This window comes from Mycteria americana, chromosome 6, assembly GCF_035582795.1.
Source record: "Mycteria americana isolate JAX WOST 10 ecotype Jacksonville Zoo and Gardens chromosome 6, USCA_MyAme_1.0, whole genome shotgun sequence".
In the NCBI taxonomy this organism is placed as follows: Eukaryota; Metazoa; Chordata; class Aves; order Ciconiiformes; family Ciconiidae; genus Mycteria; species Mycteria americana.
In genome coordinates, this window is record NC_134370.1 from 23542795 (window position 1) to 23564846 (window position 22052).

At 36.5% G+C, this 22052-nt stretch overlaps 1 protein-coding gene across 1 annotated transcript in view; it reads left to right on the top strand.

Annotated features, from left to right (window-relative positions):
- TM9SF3 (transmembrane 9 superfamily member 3) overlaps window positions 1–22052 on the top strand; it is a 49232-nt gene that overhangs the window by 7227 nt on the left and 19953 nt on the right. Inside the window, exons 2-7 of the mRNA XM_075505032.1 lie at window positions 2788–2983; window positions 11216–11338; window positions 15842–16002; window positions 18779–18856; window positions 19804–19935; window positions 20465–20631. Of these exons, the coding sequence (XP_075361147.1) occupies window positions 2788–2983; window positions 11216–11338; window positions 15842–16002; window positions 18779–18856; window positions 19804–19935; window positions 20465–20631 (857 nt within the window). The remainder of the gene's footprint in view (window positions 1–2787; window positions 2984–11215; window positions 11339–15841; window positions 16003–18778; window positions 18857–19803; window positions 19936–20464; window positions 20632–22052) is intronic.

The following is a 22052-nucleotide window of genomic DNA, read 5'->3' on the forward strand; positions in this document are numbered from 1 at the left end:
ACCCAACAAATGTAAGGAGACGAAAATCTGTTTGAGTTTCTACTAGACACCACCACTATCCCCAAATTCAGGCTGAAGTTGCTTAGGCTGGGTTTCTTACTACAGCCCTCTTCATTTGGGAGGGCAGTGGGAGCACCTGATGGACTGCAAATTGCTATAAATAGGGACTTGCTGATTGTGAGTGAGGTGTAGCCTGGGATGTCTGAGGTGCTGTGTTCATTTATGTAGCAGTCCTGAACAGCTTTCTCTTGTGCTGTTCTGGGATGGTTGTGAGCGAGGAGGAAGTAATAAATGTAGACTGAATTCTTTGCTTATGTTTTGTTTGGTCCGGTCCCTTTTCTCTTCAGAGCAGACTGATGGCATCTTGGAGTCAGTGTGGGGAAACCTTGTAGGCCCTGAAGGAGGGCTAAGCATCATGTGGATAAGAGACAAGCAGAGACCAAATTTGTTATTGTAGATGTTGTAATTACAATGTAGTTACATTATTGGATCAGAAAATGTAACCAGATTTTGAACAGTATGTTCTTAAGAAGTTGGTTTCTGTCACTTGAAGGTGATCTGGTATTGGTCCAAAAATGCAGATGTCCCAACTCAGTATGAAGCAGGTCAGAAACAAGAAGCTAAGTAAAACAGTGGTCAATGCTTTCTTTATTTCAGGTACTGTCAAAGATGAATTCACAGACCTAAGGATGTTGTCATATTCTGTTACTGAAGGTTGTACAGAGACATAGCTCAGTTCACATGTAAGCTGTTGCATTTCAGGGAATAATGCTAAACTGGGCTCTTGACAAGTTAAGACCATTTTGAGAAAGGGCTGAAAATATGTTCTGCAGCTGTTAGAGGAAGAAGCAGAAGACAAGCTAGGCATAACAGACTAGAAAGAGATATGGAGCAACTTGTCCCTTGCTACATTGGCAAGAACTAGAGGTGGTATCGTAGTGCAGATTCTCCACTATTTGCTTCTGCTGCTGAGGGGGCTGGAACTGTGATTTTTTTCTTTCTTTCTTGTTTCTTTCCCAACTTTCTTTGAAGTTGGACAACTGTGCTGCACTGGTATAACCTTTCTAGTTGCTGGCAGAGAGTGTCTACTTTCTCTTGCTGTGTTGTTTACTCTTTCTTTGCTCCATCATTGACATTCTTTACCTGTCAGAATTGTTCTGTAGTATGTACTCTGCAAACGGGCAGGTTTGTGAAATTGGTAAGTGTTTGGTCTCTGCTGCGGCTCAGAATGAAATTAGTAAGGTATTTAAAGTTTCTTGTTGGAGACCGCTCACATAAGAGGCTGGAATGACCCTTGTTGTGCATCTTTGTAAACTGAAAAGATGAGGCTTGTAATTGAGATGACGTTAGTATAAAGGGATTAAATTATTTTCTAAAGCATGTTTGTTTAAAGCCTTGAGCTTAACTTTTAAACACCTCATCTGAAGAGTTTATTGCATTCCACGTGTAGCTAATTATTTCTGAGTTAACCTGTCAGTATGACCATGGGTATTCAGAATAAATGGAGTTAAAGAACCTTTGTTCATTTGTTAAAAAGGGAGATGCAGAACTGTATTCAGTATTTCAGCTGTGCTCTACAAAATAGTTACAGCTAATTAACTTTTGACTTTCTTTTCCTCTCCAGTGTGTTCTGTGTTTGCATATTGGTCTTAAAATAGTACTTTATTCTTCTGTACTTTAAAAAAAAAATCACTATCTACATGGTGATTGTGCTTGCAGGTCTGTACAGTTATAAGTAGGGTTTTTTCCTGCCTTAAAAGTTAGATCACTGTCCTTCCTAATCTGTTGAAATTGTAGTAGGTGAAGGAGTTGTGTTGGATGAGAGGCTTTGTAGTAACCAGCAAACCTGATACCTCATCCAGATGCATTTGGATATAGTGCAAGTAATGATTTCAAATCACTTAATTCTCCTGAATTCATGCAATATTTGAATACTGGTAGATGAATGGCTTTAAGGACTTTGTTGTTGAAAAGTTATAAGAGCTTGAAAAAATTACTGGCTCCTAGCCAAAGAATAAGTTTTACTGGCTAACAGTAGCTGTGGAAGGTGAAGGGTGGGTGTTCCCACAAAGAATTTCATGGCAGCCACCAGACTCCTTGCTGTTCTGTGTTTTCACGTGAGAATGTTGGAAATGCATCAAAATACAGTCCTTCTGTCTGACTTTTTTGTCTCTTGGCTACTGTAGGTATGTCACAGTTTAATTTTAGTGCTTCCAGTGAGGTGTTGTGCTCTTTTGGGAATTTTGAATGTAATTTATACGATTACAAAAATGAAAAGGAGTTGCATTTTAGGAAAATACAGTATACCTGTCACCATGGGTAGATTGTCTGATTTATTTGCTAAGATCTTGTTTAACAAGATGTTAGTCTGATATTTCCTTTCTCTCAGTGGAGATAAGTAGAGTTTTGCTTTTAACTGATGCGTGTTTCCACAAAATTTGTAGAAGTCGCAAAAATAAATAAGCTTTTGCTTTTCTCCACTTCTGCTCTCTACATCTTCTGCTTCTCTATTAAATTTGTATGAATCCCCCTCTTCTGATACAGTTTCTTAGAGCCTATCGCTGAAGTATGATCAACTAAGCCTTTTTTCTTGTAGGAAGGCAGGCTGAAAATCTTGTTCTAGAATCCCTGCCACCCAAAAGCCAAGAATACCCGACTGTCTTTAAATGTAACTGTTGCCTGTGATTGAACAATCCTGCCTTGCCTACTTAATATGAATGAGAGAGTTTCTTGAATATTTTTTATTCTGCTGGGCTTCTCATCTAACTCAATAACTTTATCTTTCAGTACCAAGATAAAGAGGAAGTTGTTTTATGGATGAATACAGTAGGACCCTACCACAATCGCCAAGAAACGTACAAATACTTCTCTCTTCCTTTCTGTGTGGGATCAAAAAAAAGCATCAGCCATTACCATGAAACCCTAGGAGAAGCACTTCAAGGAGTTGAATTGGAATTTAGTGGTCTTGACATCAAATTTAAAGGTAAGCAATTGAAAGTGCATTTAGTCACTTAACCCCACAAACTCTTAAAACTTGTTTTTTTTAATTAGAAGAGCTGAAAGGTTGCTGCTGCTAGCAACTGAGTGTATTTTGTATTGTTGCTTGAAATGCCCTGCAAGGTTGTCTACTACCATTGGCTTCTCAGTTTACAGTAAAGTTTTCGTCTGTGTGCCATTTAAGGAAGATGCTTGCAGCAGATACATGCTTCTGAAGTAGCTGATTACATTTTATGAAGTAAAACTAAGCTTTCTGCGTATGAATGATTAAAAGTATATTTACTGGAATTACTATTCTGGAATTATCAGTTCTGAAGATGTAATTTTTTCCTGTGATGTTGAATACTTGCAGACTCTCTGTGGTTGGAAAGGAGTACCAAGGGCTCAACATCTCAAAAGTTCTACCTTAACACAAAGTTAATTCTTGTATCCTTCTGGTTATTGTCTAGTTTAAAATACCTTTGACAAATACCTTTATATTATTGGCTTTAACTCATCATATGGCAGTCGGGGTGGAGCTGGTCTGTTTTTTTTTTTTCCCTGTTGTTTCCTGCCCTTTCCCTCTTCCCATATTGTTCCAGAGATGACATTTAACTTCTTTTGCAAATACATTTCTTGGTGTTAGGGGCTGAGTCTTCTATTGCATAATTTCTCTGTGTGTGTTCTTTGGTACCCAGAGTTCTTTCAGATATCTGTAACTGGTAGTTGCAGAGCTTCAAATAATAACAGATTCTTTTTGTCTGTATTGAATTTTAACATTTGTATATTTAATCCAATTTGAGTTTCTGTGTATATGTATTTTTTTCCCTTGAGGGCTACACTTCCTTTCATTACCAGTGCTTAACTGAATGGAGAACTTCAACGTATTATCTCTTGTCTGAGCATTTGCAATCAGATGGGACTTAGTTTCTGTAAGTTACAAAAGTTTTGTCCAAAACTGGACGCCTTCAAAATAAGAGACTTGATTATGTTTTTAAGTAGGATAAGTGGAGTAAAAGATTAAATTCATAAATTTTTAAGTTGCATAAGGGATAGCATCTCTGCATTAAAGGACTTTGGAGTTGAATCTTTCCTTTAAGAAGGGAACTGTACCTGCGCAAACACTGGAAAACAGTCCTATTACTGATTTGCAAGACTTGTAGCCTGCTGAAAATTTTATTCAGTATGGGAGAAATAGTTTTCCTGTCAAACCTCATAGCATATGCTCAGAAACGCAAAATGGAAAGAACAGAGAAGGCAACTGGCAGCAATTCAACATGGCTGTGAAGATAAAACTTCTATTGTCAGAATATGAAAAATATGTATTTTTATAGCCAGTTATATGTGTAATTTTCACTGCCTTTAATTGCCTCATCTTTACAAAGAGATTGTGTTACTCCATTGACAAGTGTACTCTTCTAGATGCAGCACCAAATTGAAAAGAGTGGCAGGTTTGTGAGTTAATGTTTACTGTTATGAAGTGTCCTACTCCCAGATTTATTTTCTGAAGATTATCCATAGTTAATTTATTCCCCTATCATATCAAATTTTTGCTAGATCAAGTCTTTCATTTTGTGACTGGGAGTACTGAGTGGATTGTGCTGTTCCGTAGCTCACTTTTCAGCACTTCCGTCCTGGACCTGTCCTTTTCCTTATTGACCTGGAGGTAGTAATTTGGTAATCTGTTTTTATAGTGAAAGTGTTGAGATGATATCAAGGGAGGGAAATGGACTGGCTCAACATCAAGAACTGAAATGCTTGAAAAATTTTCTTCTTTAGGGGTCTGAAAAAGCTAGAGCCTCTGTTGTACCAGAAGTAACTGGTTTAGATTTGTAAAGCATGCTCATCTAATTTTTCCTGAAATAACATGAGAGAGATGAAACTTTCAGTTTATCTTTTGTCTCCTTTTGTGACCACTTTATGGTCTGTAGTCAGATGTGGTTTAGCTTTCCAGAGTATTTTCTGCCATTTCTGAGGGAAGTATGTAGAAGCAGAGCATTGGACAAATCCATTCTTCTGTGAATACACTCTCAAATATTTCTGTAAAGCACTTTAATAATGGAGAAATTGATGAATTTCTGTTTTGGTAATTCTTTAACACTAAGAAAAAAGATACTTAATATATGTTTTCTTAAACAAAAATAAGTACAACTTGGATAACCTTGAACCTCCAGCTCCTCAATACATAGGAATTGATACCATTCCTATTTGGTTAAGAGGAGCCTTTTGGAATTCAGAACTACAGGCAGCCAAAGTCATCCTGGACTAACACAAAGTCAGAATGGTGGGAAAGTGCTGTGATTTTTTTTACCTTGTGATTGTTTTTGTTTTGATTATGCCCCTGCCAGATTAGTTTATCTGTTGTCTTCCATAGTTCTTTACAACAGGTAAACCTGTTTTCCTTAAGTCTTATTTTGCTTTCAGGTTAGCAGTTTAAAATTCTGATTCACAATTGCTTGTGCTGATTTTTTGACACAAAAAGCTTTAGATTTTCTCTATTATAAGTATTATTTATTGCAATTTCTTCAGGGTTTAAGGTCTGATCTTCCACTCGTACTAGTTTTTTCAGGTGCCTTTTTGCACCTCTAATTGCTTTACCAGTGCATACCAGGTATGTAGTTGCTATATTGGGGTATATTCTTCCAGACAGACTGGGTATGATGCTGTTCTAAAGAGGCTTTGAATGGGTATGGAAGAGTAGAGATTTCAAAAGAATCAGGTGTTTATGGCTTGTAACTGTAAGTGATTGATGTGCTAGTACATTTCCCAGCAGGTGGGGAATTCCTTTTCATCCATGTCCTTTGTTGCTTTTAAAAAATTTATTATTATTAACTCATTGGCCCTCTGTGTAGATTGCTAATTTGTATTGGACCTGCAGTGAATTTAATGCCGAACCAAAGTGGCTGCAGGTCAGATGTTTTCTATAAAGCAGATGGCACACAGTAGCTGGTTGATGGCTGAGTATGTGTACATGATCTGGGAAGCTGTCCATGTGCACTTCTAGTTTTTTCCCTTACAATCTGTGTCCTCTGGATAAAAGATGAAGATAATAATCTCTTTGCTGTTAGCTGGCATCCAGCGGCTTCTATATCAGGAGGTGCTTTCGGATTTCTAGAAGTGGATCCATGAAGTGAAATCTGAATGGGAGTCAACTCTATTTTACTGTATTTAATCTGCTATTAAAAGTATTAAAATTCCTTTTTCCAAATTTCAGAGCAACAAGTCTAACTTCATTGTAGCAGTAGTTATTAGTACTTATTTAATATAAAATTATGTAAAATTAGTTGATATACAGGTTTTTAAAGTAAAAACCCAGAACAAAAGATTGCTATCTGAGATTCATTTTTTACAGGCTTAAAAGCTGTCATAAACCCAATACAATTTATATCCAGTGCATGTAGGAAAATTTACATTTCATAGACCAGCCCTTAAAATTTAGGATTTGTATTAGGAATTCTTTTCCAATTTGGTTGTTGAAATGTTATGGAAGCTCAGTTTTTTGGTGACACTCTAATGGTAGATGTTGTTCTTGGCTGAAGTGGGGTTCACTTTTTAATAATTGTAACTGGATTATGTCAGTGAAATGGATTTTTTTTTTTGTAAGGGATAAATTTTGTCTCATTGTTGTGATTGATTCATCTTCCCACCTCTGCACCAGTGGTCCAGAAGTTGCTGCAATGAAATTGAAAGAGTTGTTGGTGATTTGGGGGGGTTTTTTCTTAACAAATAGAAGCTTATATTTTGGCACCAATAGATTCATATGTTCTTAAGTAAAAGTTATGGCTTCAAGGAGTGTTGAGTATCTAACATCTACAGCTGAAATAATTAAGAGCTGCTTAAGTACCTTTCAGTAATCATTTAGATGCTTGAATATACATCTAAATACCTGACCATAGGGACCTGCTTTTCAAAATGTTGGCATGACTGTCTGAAAGACTCATACAGATTTTCTTCATGAATATGTGAATCGGATCTGAGTTAACAAGTAATCATGGTTTTCCTCATGTATGTTTGGGATTATGGCAAGACTAACAATTACAGGTATTTTTCCTCTTTAAATGAGTATTGTAAGAGTTTACAAAATCAAATTAGATTTGAATTTTATACTTTTAGGTTTTTATCCTTTGGAGTGAGTAAAGGGGAATTAGAATTGTTCTAATAAATTAGCTTCTTGCAATAAAGAACAGTTCCTTTCTACTCATCATAGTTTGACTGGACAGCAGTAGCAGGTAAGTGTGAAACCACATGTTGTTCATCATACTCAAAGAATTATTTAGGCTGCAGTTGACAGTAACTGAAGTACCATAGGCTGCGTAAGTAAAACTGTCCATTGAATCTGTGGACCTTGCCTGTGTTTTTTAAATAGAATAAGAAAATTATGGCTCTGCAGAAATGTATTCTCCTGAGAATGGAGGTTTGCACTTGAATGCTCATAGTGGTGACTGGTGGGGCAAATCTACAGTGTGTTCAAGAATCCATGAAGTAGTGTTTCTTCTGGTATTTAAACATGCGTCATGTGAAAGGATACCTGCAACCATACAGGATAGCTGGATTTCCCTTTTGTTACAAGTATCGACAATGTTCTTGTATCACAGGTCTCAAATCTGTATAAATATCTTTGTGAAGAAAGTAATGAATTATTAACATACACTTATAATATGACTTTAGGTTTTCAGTTGGCTTAATTCTCTTGTCAAGCTAAATCTAGAGTAGTAATGCTTTTTATGTAATATGTCAAGTTCTTTATTCAGGCATTTGAACTGACATCCTCTATGTTACACCTGAGACCTAGTGAATTATTAAATGTATTGAACATTGGGATCGTAGCAACTTCAATTAGAAAATTAATTTTTGACATTGCCATATAATACCAATTAGAGAAGATGAATTTAAAGGGGAAAAGGGTTTTTCAACATACTTGAATTTTGCACTTATTTAGAAATGTTATTAAATGACCATACTTCTAAGTGAGAACTCCTTGCCTAAGACTTCCTTCTACAACACCTCTAGAAAATATGACAGCCATTCAGAATGATGTTCAGTGTTGTACTAGGAGATGGTCAGATATAATGAGGTTTTATATGGTTTATATGTTTGAATAAAACCCAATTGATCTGACTGTTCATAGCAAATTCGAAATCTGGCCTAAGCGCACTTGCTTTTGTAATGAGTCTTGCTTTCATGCTCTTTTAAAATTACTTAATGTGCTATTGATGTTACTGAAGCTGCGTTATATAGCGGATGTTACCTCTGACATCCCTGCTGTACACACAACACAAAACATACCTCTAACTTCACACTCCTCCTGGATACACACACAACCATAACTTGGATAAGAACTAACATATGCAAAACTTTAGATCTGGTAAAGCTGTAATGAAGTAGACTTCAGCTTCTCCAGCCACTGAATGCTCTTCTAAGCTACTTTCGTTTAATCATTTAACACAGTGGATTTAAGCTTAACCATCTAATCTGTCCTGTAACTAAATGACAGCTTCACCTTTCTCAGTGGCTGGAGAAAGGAGCACTTGTCTTCATTCCTGTTGCCTTCATTCTGTTGTTTTAGGGGGAGGTGAGAGGAACTGTACTGTGTAGTATGGCTGAGGGTGAAATCATATAACCATATGTAAAGTCACGCCTATGTTTTGCAAGAATTGAATGAGGTTGTTTCTAATAATTCTGCTGGGTTTTTGTGTATGTGCACTGGAGTAACTTGTAACGTAGTTGATTCACAGTTGATTGTAATATCACTGTGATGTCTTTCGGTGTTCCGAATACGGGGAGTGAAATCCATTAAAATGGATGAAGGCAGTTTTTTCGTGTCATGCTGCCATCTGCAGCGTAGTCAGACATCAGTGCAGTCATTTAACTTCAAATGGTATTTCAAAGTTTTTTGGTTTTGTGGGGGTTTGTTTGTTTGTTCGGTTGGTTGGTTTTTTTCAGCAGCAAAAGCTAGTGTTTACATCCTAGAGTATTAGATGCAGAATGGCTCATTTCAGTTAGTTTAAAAAAAAAAAAAGGGCAAATTCCAGGGGTCTGAAAGCCCATGGAGTAACTTGGTATTAGATTACAATCTAATACCAAATTTGTCTTGGTTAATAACTGCAAACAAAGGCTGCTATATTCAAGCTATAAAATGGGAAAGGTCTCTGAAAAGAGCAGCTGTAGTTCATGTGATTTTTATTGCAGTAGTAGCCCTTGCTCCCATCCCCATGTTGTCCTTCAGTTGCGCTGGTACGGCTGTGTGTGTGGGTGAACCAGTCAGGAGAGAGCCACCTAAAACCAGCCTGGCCCCCCATAGCACTTCCCCAGATCAGGCTTCCATGCTCTGGCGCTAGGTATTGCTTCATTTAACAGCCTCCACCAGTTTCTCTTTTACCCTTATTTTAATTCACGTTATATTTTCCTTTGACCTCTGTGTGTTGAACAATCCTTTGTGAGTTAAAAAAATTTAACATCAGAAAGGCGTTATCCTTTATTTGAGTATAGTATGAAACTGCTAGAGAGTGACAATAAAGTGCCAAGTATTTTGGAAAGAATTAATCCCTACTTAGCAACAAATCCAGAAGATAGGGATTCTGATTTTTTTTTTTTAATTAATGTCAAGATGACTCAAAAAAATCTGTTAAAATGAAAAAGTGCCAAGTAGAGGCATTTTTCTTGGGAACATAGTCCAAAAAGTATAGGATCCAGCTCAGCAGAGGCATAAATGCAAACTGAGGCCTGGATTTGTAAGTCTGTGTTTTAGCTGTGGTGCCAGCTTTAATGGCTTCCCTCTCCTGAATATACCAGTACGGGTCCTGAAGATGTAATCTATGGTCTAAAAGTCATCTTGGGACAGTTGTTGACTTGAATGGTTTCGTTTTTCTCTCTTTTTCCCAGCAAAAGGTTTATTGCCTAATAAGTCAGTCTGAAAAATGAAATTTTTTTTTTCAGTGAAAAAATGAAGCTTAAGAGTGCATTCGTTAGGTCTTGGAAGAAACAAAATAGAAAATACTAAAGTTTTCATAAGAAATAGGAGGAAGAGATGCATCCATTCCAGAATAGCTAGGGGCACTATTTTCTCCAGGACTACAGGAAATCACTGCAACTATGCAGGACTGCATTTGGCTGGTTTCTTACTGTCTTGCTTCACCACGCTTTGCTTCAGTTTTGCTTGACCAGACATACTGTGCATATTTTCATTTTGATAAATTGTCATTATCAGAGAAATAATGTTTTTTGTGGAAATATTCTACTTGCTGGTGCTTTTTCTGTGCAGGTGATTTGATTTTCTTTTTAAGCTTTATATTACAGTTAGTGTGTAGGAGAAAGTAAGCTGAGTTTTGATACAGATTAGAGCTGTACTTGGGGCACAAATTAATTTCATCTACTAGAAATGGGTCCTCAATTCCAGTGATGACGAAAAGAGGAGGGAGGGGGAGCTGTAATTATTTACGTTCACTTTGTTTTTCAGAGTGAAAACATTCACTAAGAAGCAAATGGGGTTTTTTGTCTCTAAACCTGTTGCTGCCTGAATTCTTGTAAATATGAGCCCTTTTGTCTTGTTTCACTTGAAAAGGAAACATTAGGGAAGGAAATTGGGATGTGAAAGAATGGCTGCTAACTGCATTACTTATGAATTGTAGATGGGGAAAAATAACTTTCTGGCTTAAAGAGGTGGACTTATTTTATTTCCAAATGCAGCCTCTTGTGCATTCTTTGTGTTATTCCTACTTCTGTCTTCTGTCCATTTTCTCTACCTTTACCCTGATTGCTTTGCTTCTTCCTTTATGGTAGTTTCTTGAAAATTGCTGAGAACTTTAAAAAGTTTTAGTTTTTACAAACAGTATTCCTAGTCAGTAAGCCTGCTTATACTAAAATGGAGAGATAATATCATACACAGTTTTAGATATTTGTTAATTTCATACCTCTTGTTAAAGTAAAAGAAGTCTCATGATCTGTCCAAGTAAAGCTGCCAGCAGCAAATGGATCTTAATTTAGTGTGAGTGAAGTAGCAAAAGGATACTTTGAAACCTTTCCTTATCCAGTCTGTGGGAAGCTTCAAGGGCAGAGTTACAAAAACAATCATGTAATTGCTTTAATGGTTCTTTTTAAAATGTCCTTTTTTGTTACCTACTTGAGGATAGCCAGGAGGGGTTAAAGACTCCAGCAGTGTCTATTCCTCCATTTGGTTGGTTTGCCTTTGCTTTGAGCCAGCTCATTAAGAAATCATTAACTGTGCTTTAATTTTTTGCAGACGATGTAATGCAGACTACTTACTGTGAAATTGACTTGGACAAAGGCAGAAGAGATGCATTTGTGTATGCTATCAAAAATCACTATTGGTACCAGATGTATATTGATGACTTGCCGATATGGGGTGAGTGATATTATGCGTAAACAACTTGATTACAACTACAGGAGTCCTGTGCTAGTGGGTTTCATGGAGTAATTTAATGACTAAGCTTCATTACAAGAATCTCACAAGTATGTAGAACTTATGTAACCAAATAATACAAATAATTTGAAGGATTATTGCATTAAAAGAACAGTTGGATGGCTTATACTAGTGAACTACAAAAACAATGAAAAGCTCTTTTGTTTCTCAAGCACTGATGTAGTAATACCAAGTTCTTAGGGTTAAATTCTTTTACATGTTCAAGTAAGTGGTGATTAGATAGGTCAGATATAAGATCCGTGTTAATGTGTTCATGAATAACACTTTTTGTAAAACTCTTTCAATGTTTTAGCTTTATTGTGCTAGTTCTTGTGTTTATTAATAACACAAGAGTTGTTTGATTTAACTTTATGGTAATTTAGTGGCTTTTAAACAGTTTTGCATGCGCAGTCCGTGGTTATATGAAGTAGGTTTTTTTTATTTGTTCTTACACAGTTCTTAAAATTGCTCTTGCTGCGTGTTATTAATCTGGGCTTAGACCTACTTGTGTCTTGAATCAAAATTATGTGTCCTTATTGCCATTGTCTCCTAAGCTCTCTGTTTTTTGTCACTCCCTTGTAACCTGTGATCACATACCTAGTAAAGAGTGCTCTGCAGATTGCATTTTGCACTGATAGCAATCAGCCAAACTCCCCAAGCCCTAATCTCCCTGTTGTAGATGTAAACTGAAGGGAAAGGAAAAGCACCACAGAATACTTTGTTAAGGTAAGGTCTTTGTTGCCTGTGTTCTGCGAAAGAGGTAAAAAAAAAACCAAAATAAACAAACCCCCACAACACCTACAAAAATACTTCAAGCCACATGACAGAAGTTCTTTGATAGATAGTATGCTGGATAATGTTACCCATCATTCATTCGTTCTGACAGAGGCTGTTTTTTTAGCTCGCTCTTATAATTTTAATTGTTTTTAGAAAGTAGCTACCTGTTGAAACATGAGCCCCAGCCAGAAATGCTAGTGTTTTATTTATTATTTATCTGTTAGTCAGGAAAGCTCTTGGTTTTTTTAATGTATCTATTTTTAAGAGATAACATTATAATGCCTGACAGGAGAAGTACTCATATATTGTATTCATTCTTTTCAGCTAATTTGCTTAGTATGTGTAACAGCTCTGTGGCAGGGCTTGGAGTAGACCCTAATTAATCAGTGTGGCCTTTACTATTCTTCTTGCAGGATTGCTGGTAGGCTTTTTAAAACCACCCATGAGTGACAGTTGTTGCTACAATATTTTTTATGCTTTTGGCCTTTCAGCAAAAGATCAATGAATGATTTTCCTATACTAGTGGCAGCTACATAGGCTTTAGACTGCCCAAGGATGATGGATGCTAAGCTGACTTCCCTGGAATCCTGTGTGGCTAGCGGGTCTTGGAGACTTTCTTTTTAGGAGACTGATTTTTCTGATCTTATTTGGGAATATTTTTTCTCACCTCAAATACTGAAGAACAAATATACTTAGTAAATCTTCTGCACACTGACTAAATTTTATGCTTTCAGCTGAAAAATCTGTTTTACTGTGATTCCATTGTTTTTAATGTTCTTCAGTAGTATGCTTTGTATGCACAAGAAGTCATTCCTAATGCTACAGCTAACAAACATAGAGAATCTAGGTATCATCTTCGTATGACATTAAGAAGCTGGTTTTGATAGTTGTTTGGAACCAGGACCTCAAGTTGTGATACTTAATAGATGACTGCAGCATCGTAAGTACCGGTGGTAATATGCAAGGATATAATCTGACATGAGGTGTGAAAGCAAGCGGTGCTGAAGATTTTGGTCTATGTCTCCTGAGGGCTAGGTAAAACTAGCAGGACTGCAGATTGGTCAGTCAATATTAGCCTGACTTTTATTCCAAAAAATTAATTGGTTCTTGATGGGAGGCTGAGAAAAGAGTGGATGCACCTGAACTGATCAGAAGTGTTTATCTGCAAGTCTGAACAAGTCTTTCTGACCTTTGGGTTCCAAGTACAGTTTAGAAAACTGTGAATATAGTTTATCTGCATTAATTCTGGTTTTGATGGGTCTCTGTTCAACCGTAGGAATATTTCAGGCTCTGAGCGCTGCCTAAAACTTGAAGCTCTGAGACTTGCTGCTCACTGAACAGTTTTTATTATAAATATTTCTGTTATGAATATGGCATGAGTGATACTGTACACATGGCTCATCCAACTTGTTGGTGTCTTCGACTGTGTTATATAGACTTGCCTAGTACCATGTAATGTGGTAGTAGAGATACTAAGAAAAACTAGTATCTTTTGCTTGATTGAGTGTCATAGCATAGCTGTTAAATTTCGGTAACTATAATGAAAAACGTTAGGACTGCTTAAAATACCCAGGAGTAAGAACTTTAGTAATTATGATGGCATCTCTGAAATACTCTGAATACTGAGAAGTTTTTTTTGTTTTATTAAGATAGTGTCCAGAACTGGTTACCCTCAGCTTGCATTAAAAATATCTTGTGCTGAAATGGCTTTTTTGTTACTATGTGAAGGCTATCATGTTGATCCACTTCATTTAGATTACCTTTCCTGAGAACCCTACTAGCCAGCATGTGTTATATGTACTGTATCACCCATCTACTATTTTTTTCATTGTTGATTTGTGTCTTGTAGCCAGCTAAACCAAAATTTTATTCCCTAAATGTAAATAGCTAGAGTTCTTTTTTTGTGCTACCAAAAGAAAGTAAGTATTCTTTGAAGAGTTTAAAAGAAAAGGATTCAGATGGTGTTAATGTTTGCTGAGAATTCTAGGCAACTTCTGTTTAATTCTGTTCTTAAAGCAGACCACTGACTTCTCTGGGCTCATCCAGATGGATTTGTGGCACTCCTCCTGTCTCCTGGCAAACTTTAGTTAAGTTCGTGTTTTATGTTCTTCATGGTTTTCCACCTTGGCAAGGCTTACTGATGTCAGAGTCATATGCACAACCATTAATATTTGAAATTCTCCTTAGGAAGTCCTCAAAATACACAGTAAGGAGTACTCTTTTCAGTAAAGACTAGGCAAAAAATAACTTTTCTTAATTGCTGATAACTAAAGGTAATGACTTCAAACTGCTGTTTGAGGGCTTTGGAAGGTTTACACTGTATTTTCTGACCTGAAGAAGGCAACCAGATCTTTTTAAGTGCATTCAGATAAAATTATTCCATTTTCTGTTTTTTTTCCTGAACTGCTACCCCACAGTGGAGTGGCTGGCTTGACTGTCTTTGTTTCAGGACATCTCCCTAAGTATATGGAGCACTGTGTTAGTTCACTCCTTCACGTAGTGATTGATCAGAATGTCCTTTAAGTAGTTTAGAGGTCTGTATTGTCATGGTTTTGGATACTACCATGGGAACAGATGGTATGCCAGGTGCTAGGCTGTATGGCATAGGCACAAACTGGCATGTGTTTCATGTGGATGGCATACACAAGGCAATCCTGACAGATGAGCATGAGTAAAAAACACGACAGAAAAATACCACCTTGAAAATTAAAAAGCACAGGTAATGCACAAGTGCCATTCCTTCATATACCTGCTGCTTTGTGGTAACCTGTTCCATATCCTTTACCTACTTGTTCTCCCACTCCCCTCCACCTTTGTATATCTTGAGTGCTGCTTTTATTGTGGCTTTCCATCTTGTATGTGATCTTTGGTGTGATGGTCTTGACATTAAAGATGACGCTTGTAGCCTGTGAATTTGGTGACTGTTAGACTTGACTTTTTTTTCCAGCATAGTACATTCTCTGGATTTTTTTCTGTAGTAGATATAGACATTTTGCAGTAATTTATTGAAAAGTAATTTATTGCTAATATTGAGTTCAGTTGAATTCTGATGCTCCAAGAACATTTGAGCAGCTTTCCATATTGGAGGTAATAAAAATCTTCAAGTAAATGATAACTTTCTGAATTTTTCAGTGAAAGTAACAGAGTAGTCAAAACCTATCACACCTGGCAAGCATTGGAAACTTTTGTGCAAATGACAGCAAAAAGTATGTGTTGGAGAGTCAACTAATGAGGAATACAGAATGAAAGTAAAATTTTTAAGAGGAAGAAAAACAAGTGAAGGGATAGACAGGAAAATACACAGGTCTTGGCTAAATTCTGTTCATGGAAATTAAATCTGTGTTCAGCTAGTTGTTTATCTGGTAAGAATTCTGAACAAAACTATAGGAACTGTTGTTGTGTCTTCTGTTTGTTCCGCAGTGTTTGTAGCTGCATGTTTTTTTCTTTTAATGCCATTACAAAATGCTTCTTGCAGATACCTGTGGATTGAAGGTGTAATCCAGGTATTACAATTGAAAAGAAGAGCATAAGGTCTACTGTGTTCTCTTTACTGTAGTTATGTTGCTTTTTTAGCTGGCAAAACTTTTGCAATGCCTATTTAAAAAAAATAATTACAGAATATTTGAAAAACATACCTGTAATAGATGCTTACGCTTGTTTCCTATGCAGGTATTGTTGGAGAAGCAGATGAAAATGGAGAAGATTATTACCTTTGGACTTACAAAAAACTTGAAATCGGTTACAATGGAAATAGAATTGTAGATGTCAATCTGACCAGTGAAGGAAAGGTGAAATTGGTACCAAACACAAAAATCCAGATGTCATATTCAGTAAGTAATTTGGTGATGCATCTGTAATAAGAAATTCTACATGGTGAAATAGCTCAAAAATAGGTACTTGTATACCTACAACTATGTATTGATACATCAGACTGTATTAGAGGAAGATGCATCTTCACTCCTTCAAATATTTTATTTTTCATTACTGAAAAACCTTGATAGGTTTATTAAGAATAAATCTTAAATGATTATTTTTGAAACACTTCAAACAAACTGAAGCATCTGTAATCTGCAGAAAAGTGTTTTGGTGGGAAAGGAAGATGTCCCTAAAGGTATGGAGACTAGAAGTATAGGGGATCCCCCAGTAGATAGGCATTTTCTTAATGTTTGGAACTCTGACATTTGCATCACAGAATTGAACTGGATTCTGAGCTAGGACCAAAACGCAGTGTAAGCCTTCATACTTTGCAAGCAGTTAGTATCAAAGCTTATATTGTTTTTGCAATTCCAGTAGAAATTTGTCTTATTTATATAACCTTATTAGTAAGGTTATAATACAGTGTTTGCTGATCTGAGATAATGAATTAAATTTTTCAGTTTTCCTCCTTATTTGATGTTACTTAAATCTGTAATGGTTCATTTCTCATGTTCACCACATTTGTATACTGAAACTAGTTCTTGATGCATTGCTTTTCTACAATGTGTTAGCAGTAGGTGTCAGCATAAGATTTTATTTCAGAGGATATAAAATCCCACTGTTACATTTGTCTTGTGCTGAATAAATTGTATATTTTGAAGTGCAGATAGTTGTTTTTTATATGTGCTTTCTAGAATTCTGTTTACACTAATCTCCCTATTTCTACTGCAAAATTGGTAGTAGAAATTTTGAATTTTTTGTTTCAGATTCCACCAGCATTATGAAGTCCATTTGTGGACTCTGCAAACTCTGTGAATTTTGAGGTGGACAGCACTGAGTAGCTGCCAGTAATGAAAGTAACATTAGGTGTTCCCTTAAAATACTTACAGTGTACAGAGCTCAAGACTTACCTATGCATTTCTGTTGGCACCACTGGGCAATAAGTCACAGATTGTCTCTGGTGGGTTTGTTCTAAGCAGTGCTTCTTAGTGGCAGATGCTCTAATGAGAAATGTATCTGCTTAAAACAATGTTGAAAGCTATTAATGTTTTGAGCTACTAATCTTGAACAAGGTTGTAATTTGAACTGAAGAACATTAATATCATACCTCAAAGTGAGTAATACTTGAGTCTTGGGGCTTTTAATCTGTCTCAGGACTGTGGTGAGTGATAGGGGTATTCAATCTACATTTGTATGCTCTCTTCTTTACTGAATAAGAGAACATCTGTTGGAAAGGATAGTTCCTTGTCATGTGTTTTAAAAAGACAGGCACAACGGAGCTGCATTTTTTTCAAGATCATAAAAAATCCTGATATTTCCTAATCTTGGCATGCTTTTGAAAAAATTTTAGTGTAGAGTTGTGTTTAATTTCTGAACTTGCATTTAAAAATTAAAATGAAAACAACCTTGCAAAAATTCTGAAAAATACTTGTGCTACCATATTAGCACCATATAGTTCATTAGTACAATTAAATCTTCCAAATCCAAAGCAGTCCTCTGTGCAGCTAGTGGAATAATTGATAGCAGTAATATGCTGCTACCCTGCGATAGTACGGCCATAAACACATACTTTTCCAGCTGGTTTCAGAGTTATTTATTGGCAATTGAAGTGTCTAAATTGCAGAATCCTGTGGTCTTACAGATTTGAGGTTGCAGCTTTTAGCTTGTAGCTTTTAAAATTTTAATGTCTGTCTTTTGGGGTCCAGCTTGGGTCCCTAAAAGGGGTCCTCCCTTCTCTACAGTTCCCTTCCAGCCAGCTTGTATCTCAGTTTATGCCCTTTTGTTTCCTACTGGCATCTGTTTTAAACCCTCTTATGTCTTCTCATTGCCCTCACTTCTGCTAGACTGCATCTTTTTTCTTGGGCACCGTACTCAGAGAATTTAGGTACAGATTATTTCACTGAATACCAGTCTCAGTGCATGGCGGCAAAACAGATCTCAGCTGCCATTGGGGGAGCAGAAATAGAGGGTGCTGTCATCGCTCAATGAACACTGGTAATGTTCTCTGCAAGCCTCTTTTCATACAACGCAGCACATGGAAATGTTGAGAAAAGGGAGTGTGCTGTCAGCAAAAAAAAAAATTTGTGGAAAAATTCCACTGGTTTCTAGCATGTCATTCTTGAACATATTTAAACGTGCTTTCTTTCTCTAACCTTTGTTCTGAAATCTTGGGCAAATTTGGGAGGATTTTTCGAAGGTATTGCCTCATCGTTTTATGAGTATCTACTGCGGGGAAAAAACATCATCTTTGAACTATTCGTTTGACAAAACTGAAAAATAGGGTCATTTGATGGATTTTGGTTTTGGCACCTTCAGTATGAGTATCTTTATGAGCTTCTTCTATAATCATGAAAGGGTTTGTTGTATTTGACAGCTAGAATTTTGCATCTTCGATTAGTCTTGCAGAGACAGTGAGAGCTGAGGCGGTGCAAGACTGATTCTTCCTTTTTCTTAAACATAAGCATAGCCAAGATTAGATCCATGAGGCAAGGTGGCTGATGTGCATTCTATTTCTGACCTGTAGATACCAGTCTTTAACAACATCAGTCCGTTGTTTTGCCAAAACCTAAATTCATATTGAAGAAAACATCTGAAGTGGGTGACTTTTAAAATGTGTTTTGGGTTTCTGCATGTGAGTATAGCTGAACATATTGTAATGAGCTTTTCACATGTAAATTTTTCTCTCTTTAGGTGAAATGGAAGAAATCAGATGTGAAGTTTGAAGACCGATTTGACAAGTACCTTGACCCATCTTTCTTTCAGCACAGAGTATGTGTTGTTCTAAGCCAACCTTACAAAATATCCCATCTAAACGGTTGCTTTAGTTCAAAAGATGTCATGGAATTTTTGGATGACGTCTTTGAATTTTTGGATGTCCCAGGTGTTCTGGGACAATGAAACAGGCAGGTCTAGGACTGTAGGTTTTAAGTGATAGTTCTGTTGCTTAAATAGGATTGCTGCAGTTTTTGAGAGTGCTTCAGTAGATGTGCAGGCAAGCTTCAAGTCTGCAGCAAATACAAGGCAATTCAAGAAAATATATTCACATGATTGGGACCAATGAAGTTTCAGGGACACAACTGAATGACTTGTAAGCTGAATAACTGCAATTGGTCATACGTACACTTGTTACTGAAGTAAATGCGTTAGCCTAAACCAGTTGGCAATACCAGTTGTGATGGTTTAAACCTGTGGTTGTAGTCTCCTTAAGGGTAGTATACTAAGCTATACTACTATCTGAAATTAGAAGTTTTGGATTCTGTTTGGAGCTTGGTGAAAACCAGAAGATACGCTTGTCAGAGGCAAAATAATGCTGCTGCACATTTTGGTCCTGTGCAAAGCAATGGTTCCTTTGGCTTTTTGACTGTGAGTGTCTCTTTTACTACGTAAACTTCTCTAGGAAGGCAGCAGTACATTGTGTAGCCTTGCTTTTACCAAGGGAGCATGCGCAGTCAGTTGTTTGAACTTTGCTGGTGCTTAACTAAGCTGTGATAACTTCGTCATGAGCAAGCTTGGCTGTTGAAAAGCTTTATGTATGGAGTTTCACAGGCCAGTTTTAGTGGGACTTTCTACAAATGTAGTGTTACTTACAATATGGGTTTATTGTTACTTAGCTAGTGCTGACAAGCTGTCCTGCTAGGCAACGATTTATCCTCATTGGAACAAGTTTGAAACACGTTTACAGTTCTAAACCTTAGGGATGTGTTTTCTTTTTGTAGATTCACTGGTTTTCAATTTTCAATTCTTTTATGATGGTGATCTTTCTGGTTGGCCTAGTGTCTATGATATTAATGAGAACTTTGCGAAAAGATTATGCAAGATACAGCAAGGAGGAAGAAATGGATGATATGGTAAGATCTTCATTCATGCTTTTCTAAATCTTTTTTTAAGGCTTATTGTTTTCTTTGTACGTTCATTGTGTTAGCAGCTCAGAATGGCTTTCTTCATTTGGTCAGAAAACTGCCTTATGTGAGTCTTGAAAGTGTTACTGGTTTTCTTTATAACATGCTTCTAGGTTGCAACCCAGAATTCTGTCTGTAGTCACTGTGTTAATATTCATATCCACACTTAGGTTAAACGAGGTCTGTTCTGAGTGTGTAATAGAAGCCTGTGTATACTCCTAAGCACTTCAGAGGATTTTAGGGACAGTGAGGGAATCCGATAGATTTTACTGCATCATACATTCAGGTAGTAATTTTTGTTGTCTTCATAAGCATCTGAAAAGTAAACTTTTTCTCCTAGATTTGATGCATTTAGGAGAGAAGACATACTTGCACTTGAAGTTGCTTTAATAAATCAAATCTTTAATTTATGCCTAGCTTGTGTGTTTGTCATTAATTGTCATTACTAGACTTAAAATTTTTTTGTTGCTGTTCCTAGGACAGAGATCTAGGTGATGAGTACGGGTGGAAGCAGGTCCATGGAGATGTTTTTAGACCATCGAGTCATCCTCTAATATTTTCATCGCTTATTGGTTCTGGTTGTCAAATTTTTGCTGTATCTCTTATAGTCATTGTTGTTGCAATGATAGAAGATTTATACACAGAGTAAGTATAGTTGTGCTATGCCTTCTGCATATAAATGCTTAAATGAACAAAATAATTACAAAAATGAATGCTCTAACTGGCCTGAAAAAAGTATTTGAGAGTCTTTAGTCTTTATCTTTAGATCAGATGTAGTATTCAGAAGGGCTCTTTTAAGTTGTAATGAAACTTCGTCCTACTCTTATCGTGTGAGTTGGTCTCTCTTAATTCGACTCTTTTAATGCTTTTTACATGATTTATTATGAAACTAGTTTGTTGTTCTGCAGCATCACAGGTAGATTATATGGGAAATAAATGTTAAAAGGTACATATTTCACTCCTGGTTTCATCTGGAGTGACAAGATATTCCTGTATTTCTTACTGTATTTTCCCCACCATGTCCTGTAAAGACTGAAGTACGAGTATGCTGTGTTACGAATAGTTGTGTTTACTGCTGACAATGCATTAAGCCAATCTTATCCACAAGTCTTGTCCACAGTTTCTTAAGTTCTTTTGAACAGATACTGTGTTGAATGTAAAATCACCAGCAAAAGGTGGGCTGTGGTCCTGACTGGAGAGAATTCATTTAAAACAAACAAATAGTACTCCAGTTTAAATTTTAACATACCACTCGCAGTTCACCTAGTTCTCTTCTGTTACCTTTTACCTGTTTGAGATTTTCGGTGTCCTGGATGGACTTCATCTCTTTCTGTAGTGATTGTATTTTGGATACCGGGGGGGGAATTTTTTTTTTTTTTACAAGTTCTTTGTTTTAAGCAATGACTAAAATTTCAAATCTCTGTTCTATTTTCCCTTCATTATCACCTGTAATTATTGATTTTAACAAGTTGTAATACTTCTAATGTACCACTAGAGAGAACTCTTGTTTTTTAATTTAGCTGCCTTTTAATGGTGTGTTTAAAAAGCCACTCTGTAGTACCAGTATCTTGGCATATTTTCATTTTTCATATGGTGTTATTCCCCCCCTTGTGTCCCATGGTTACATTTCTGGATAGACTTACATACACATTTTTAATTGTACAGCATGTCAGCCCTTTAAGAGAGGGAATGAAACAATTTCAGAATGTTTCTGCACTGTAGGGAAGCTGTAAGTTAGTAATGGCAATTGTAAAATGTGTTGGAACAGTATTTTTTTAAAAATATATGTGTACTTAGTCTTTTATTGCAATAGGCCTTTGTATCACTTTCAAAGTAAATTTCATTCTGGGTGTGTAACGGAAGAATTGACCAAATCTGGTGCAGACAGTTCTTACATTTAGGAAAATAGTGATGTGAGTGAAAAAGGCTGTAAGTCAGAATTACAAGAACAATTGCCTGTCAGTGTTCTTCAAGTCTGTTAAAACTCTTAAGGCTCATCCAGCTGATGCCAACTAAAAGTCTCTCAGTTAAATTTGGTCGTGCCAGCTATTAATTTATTAATACTG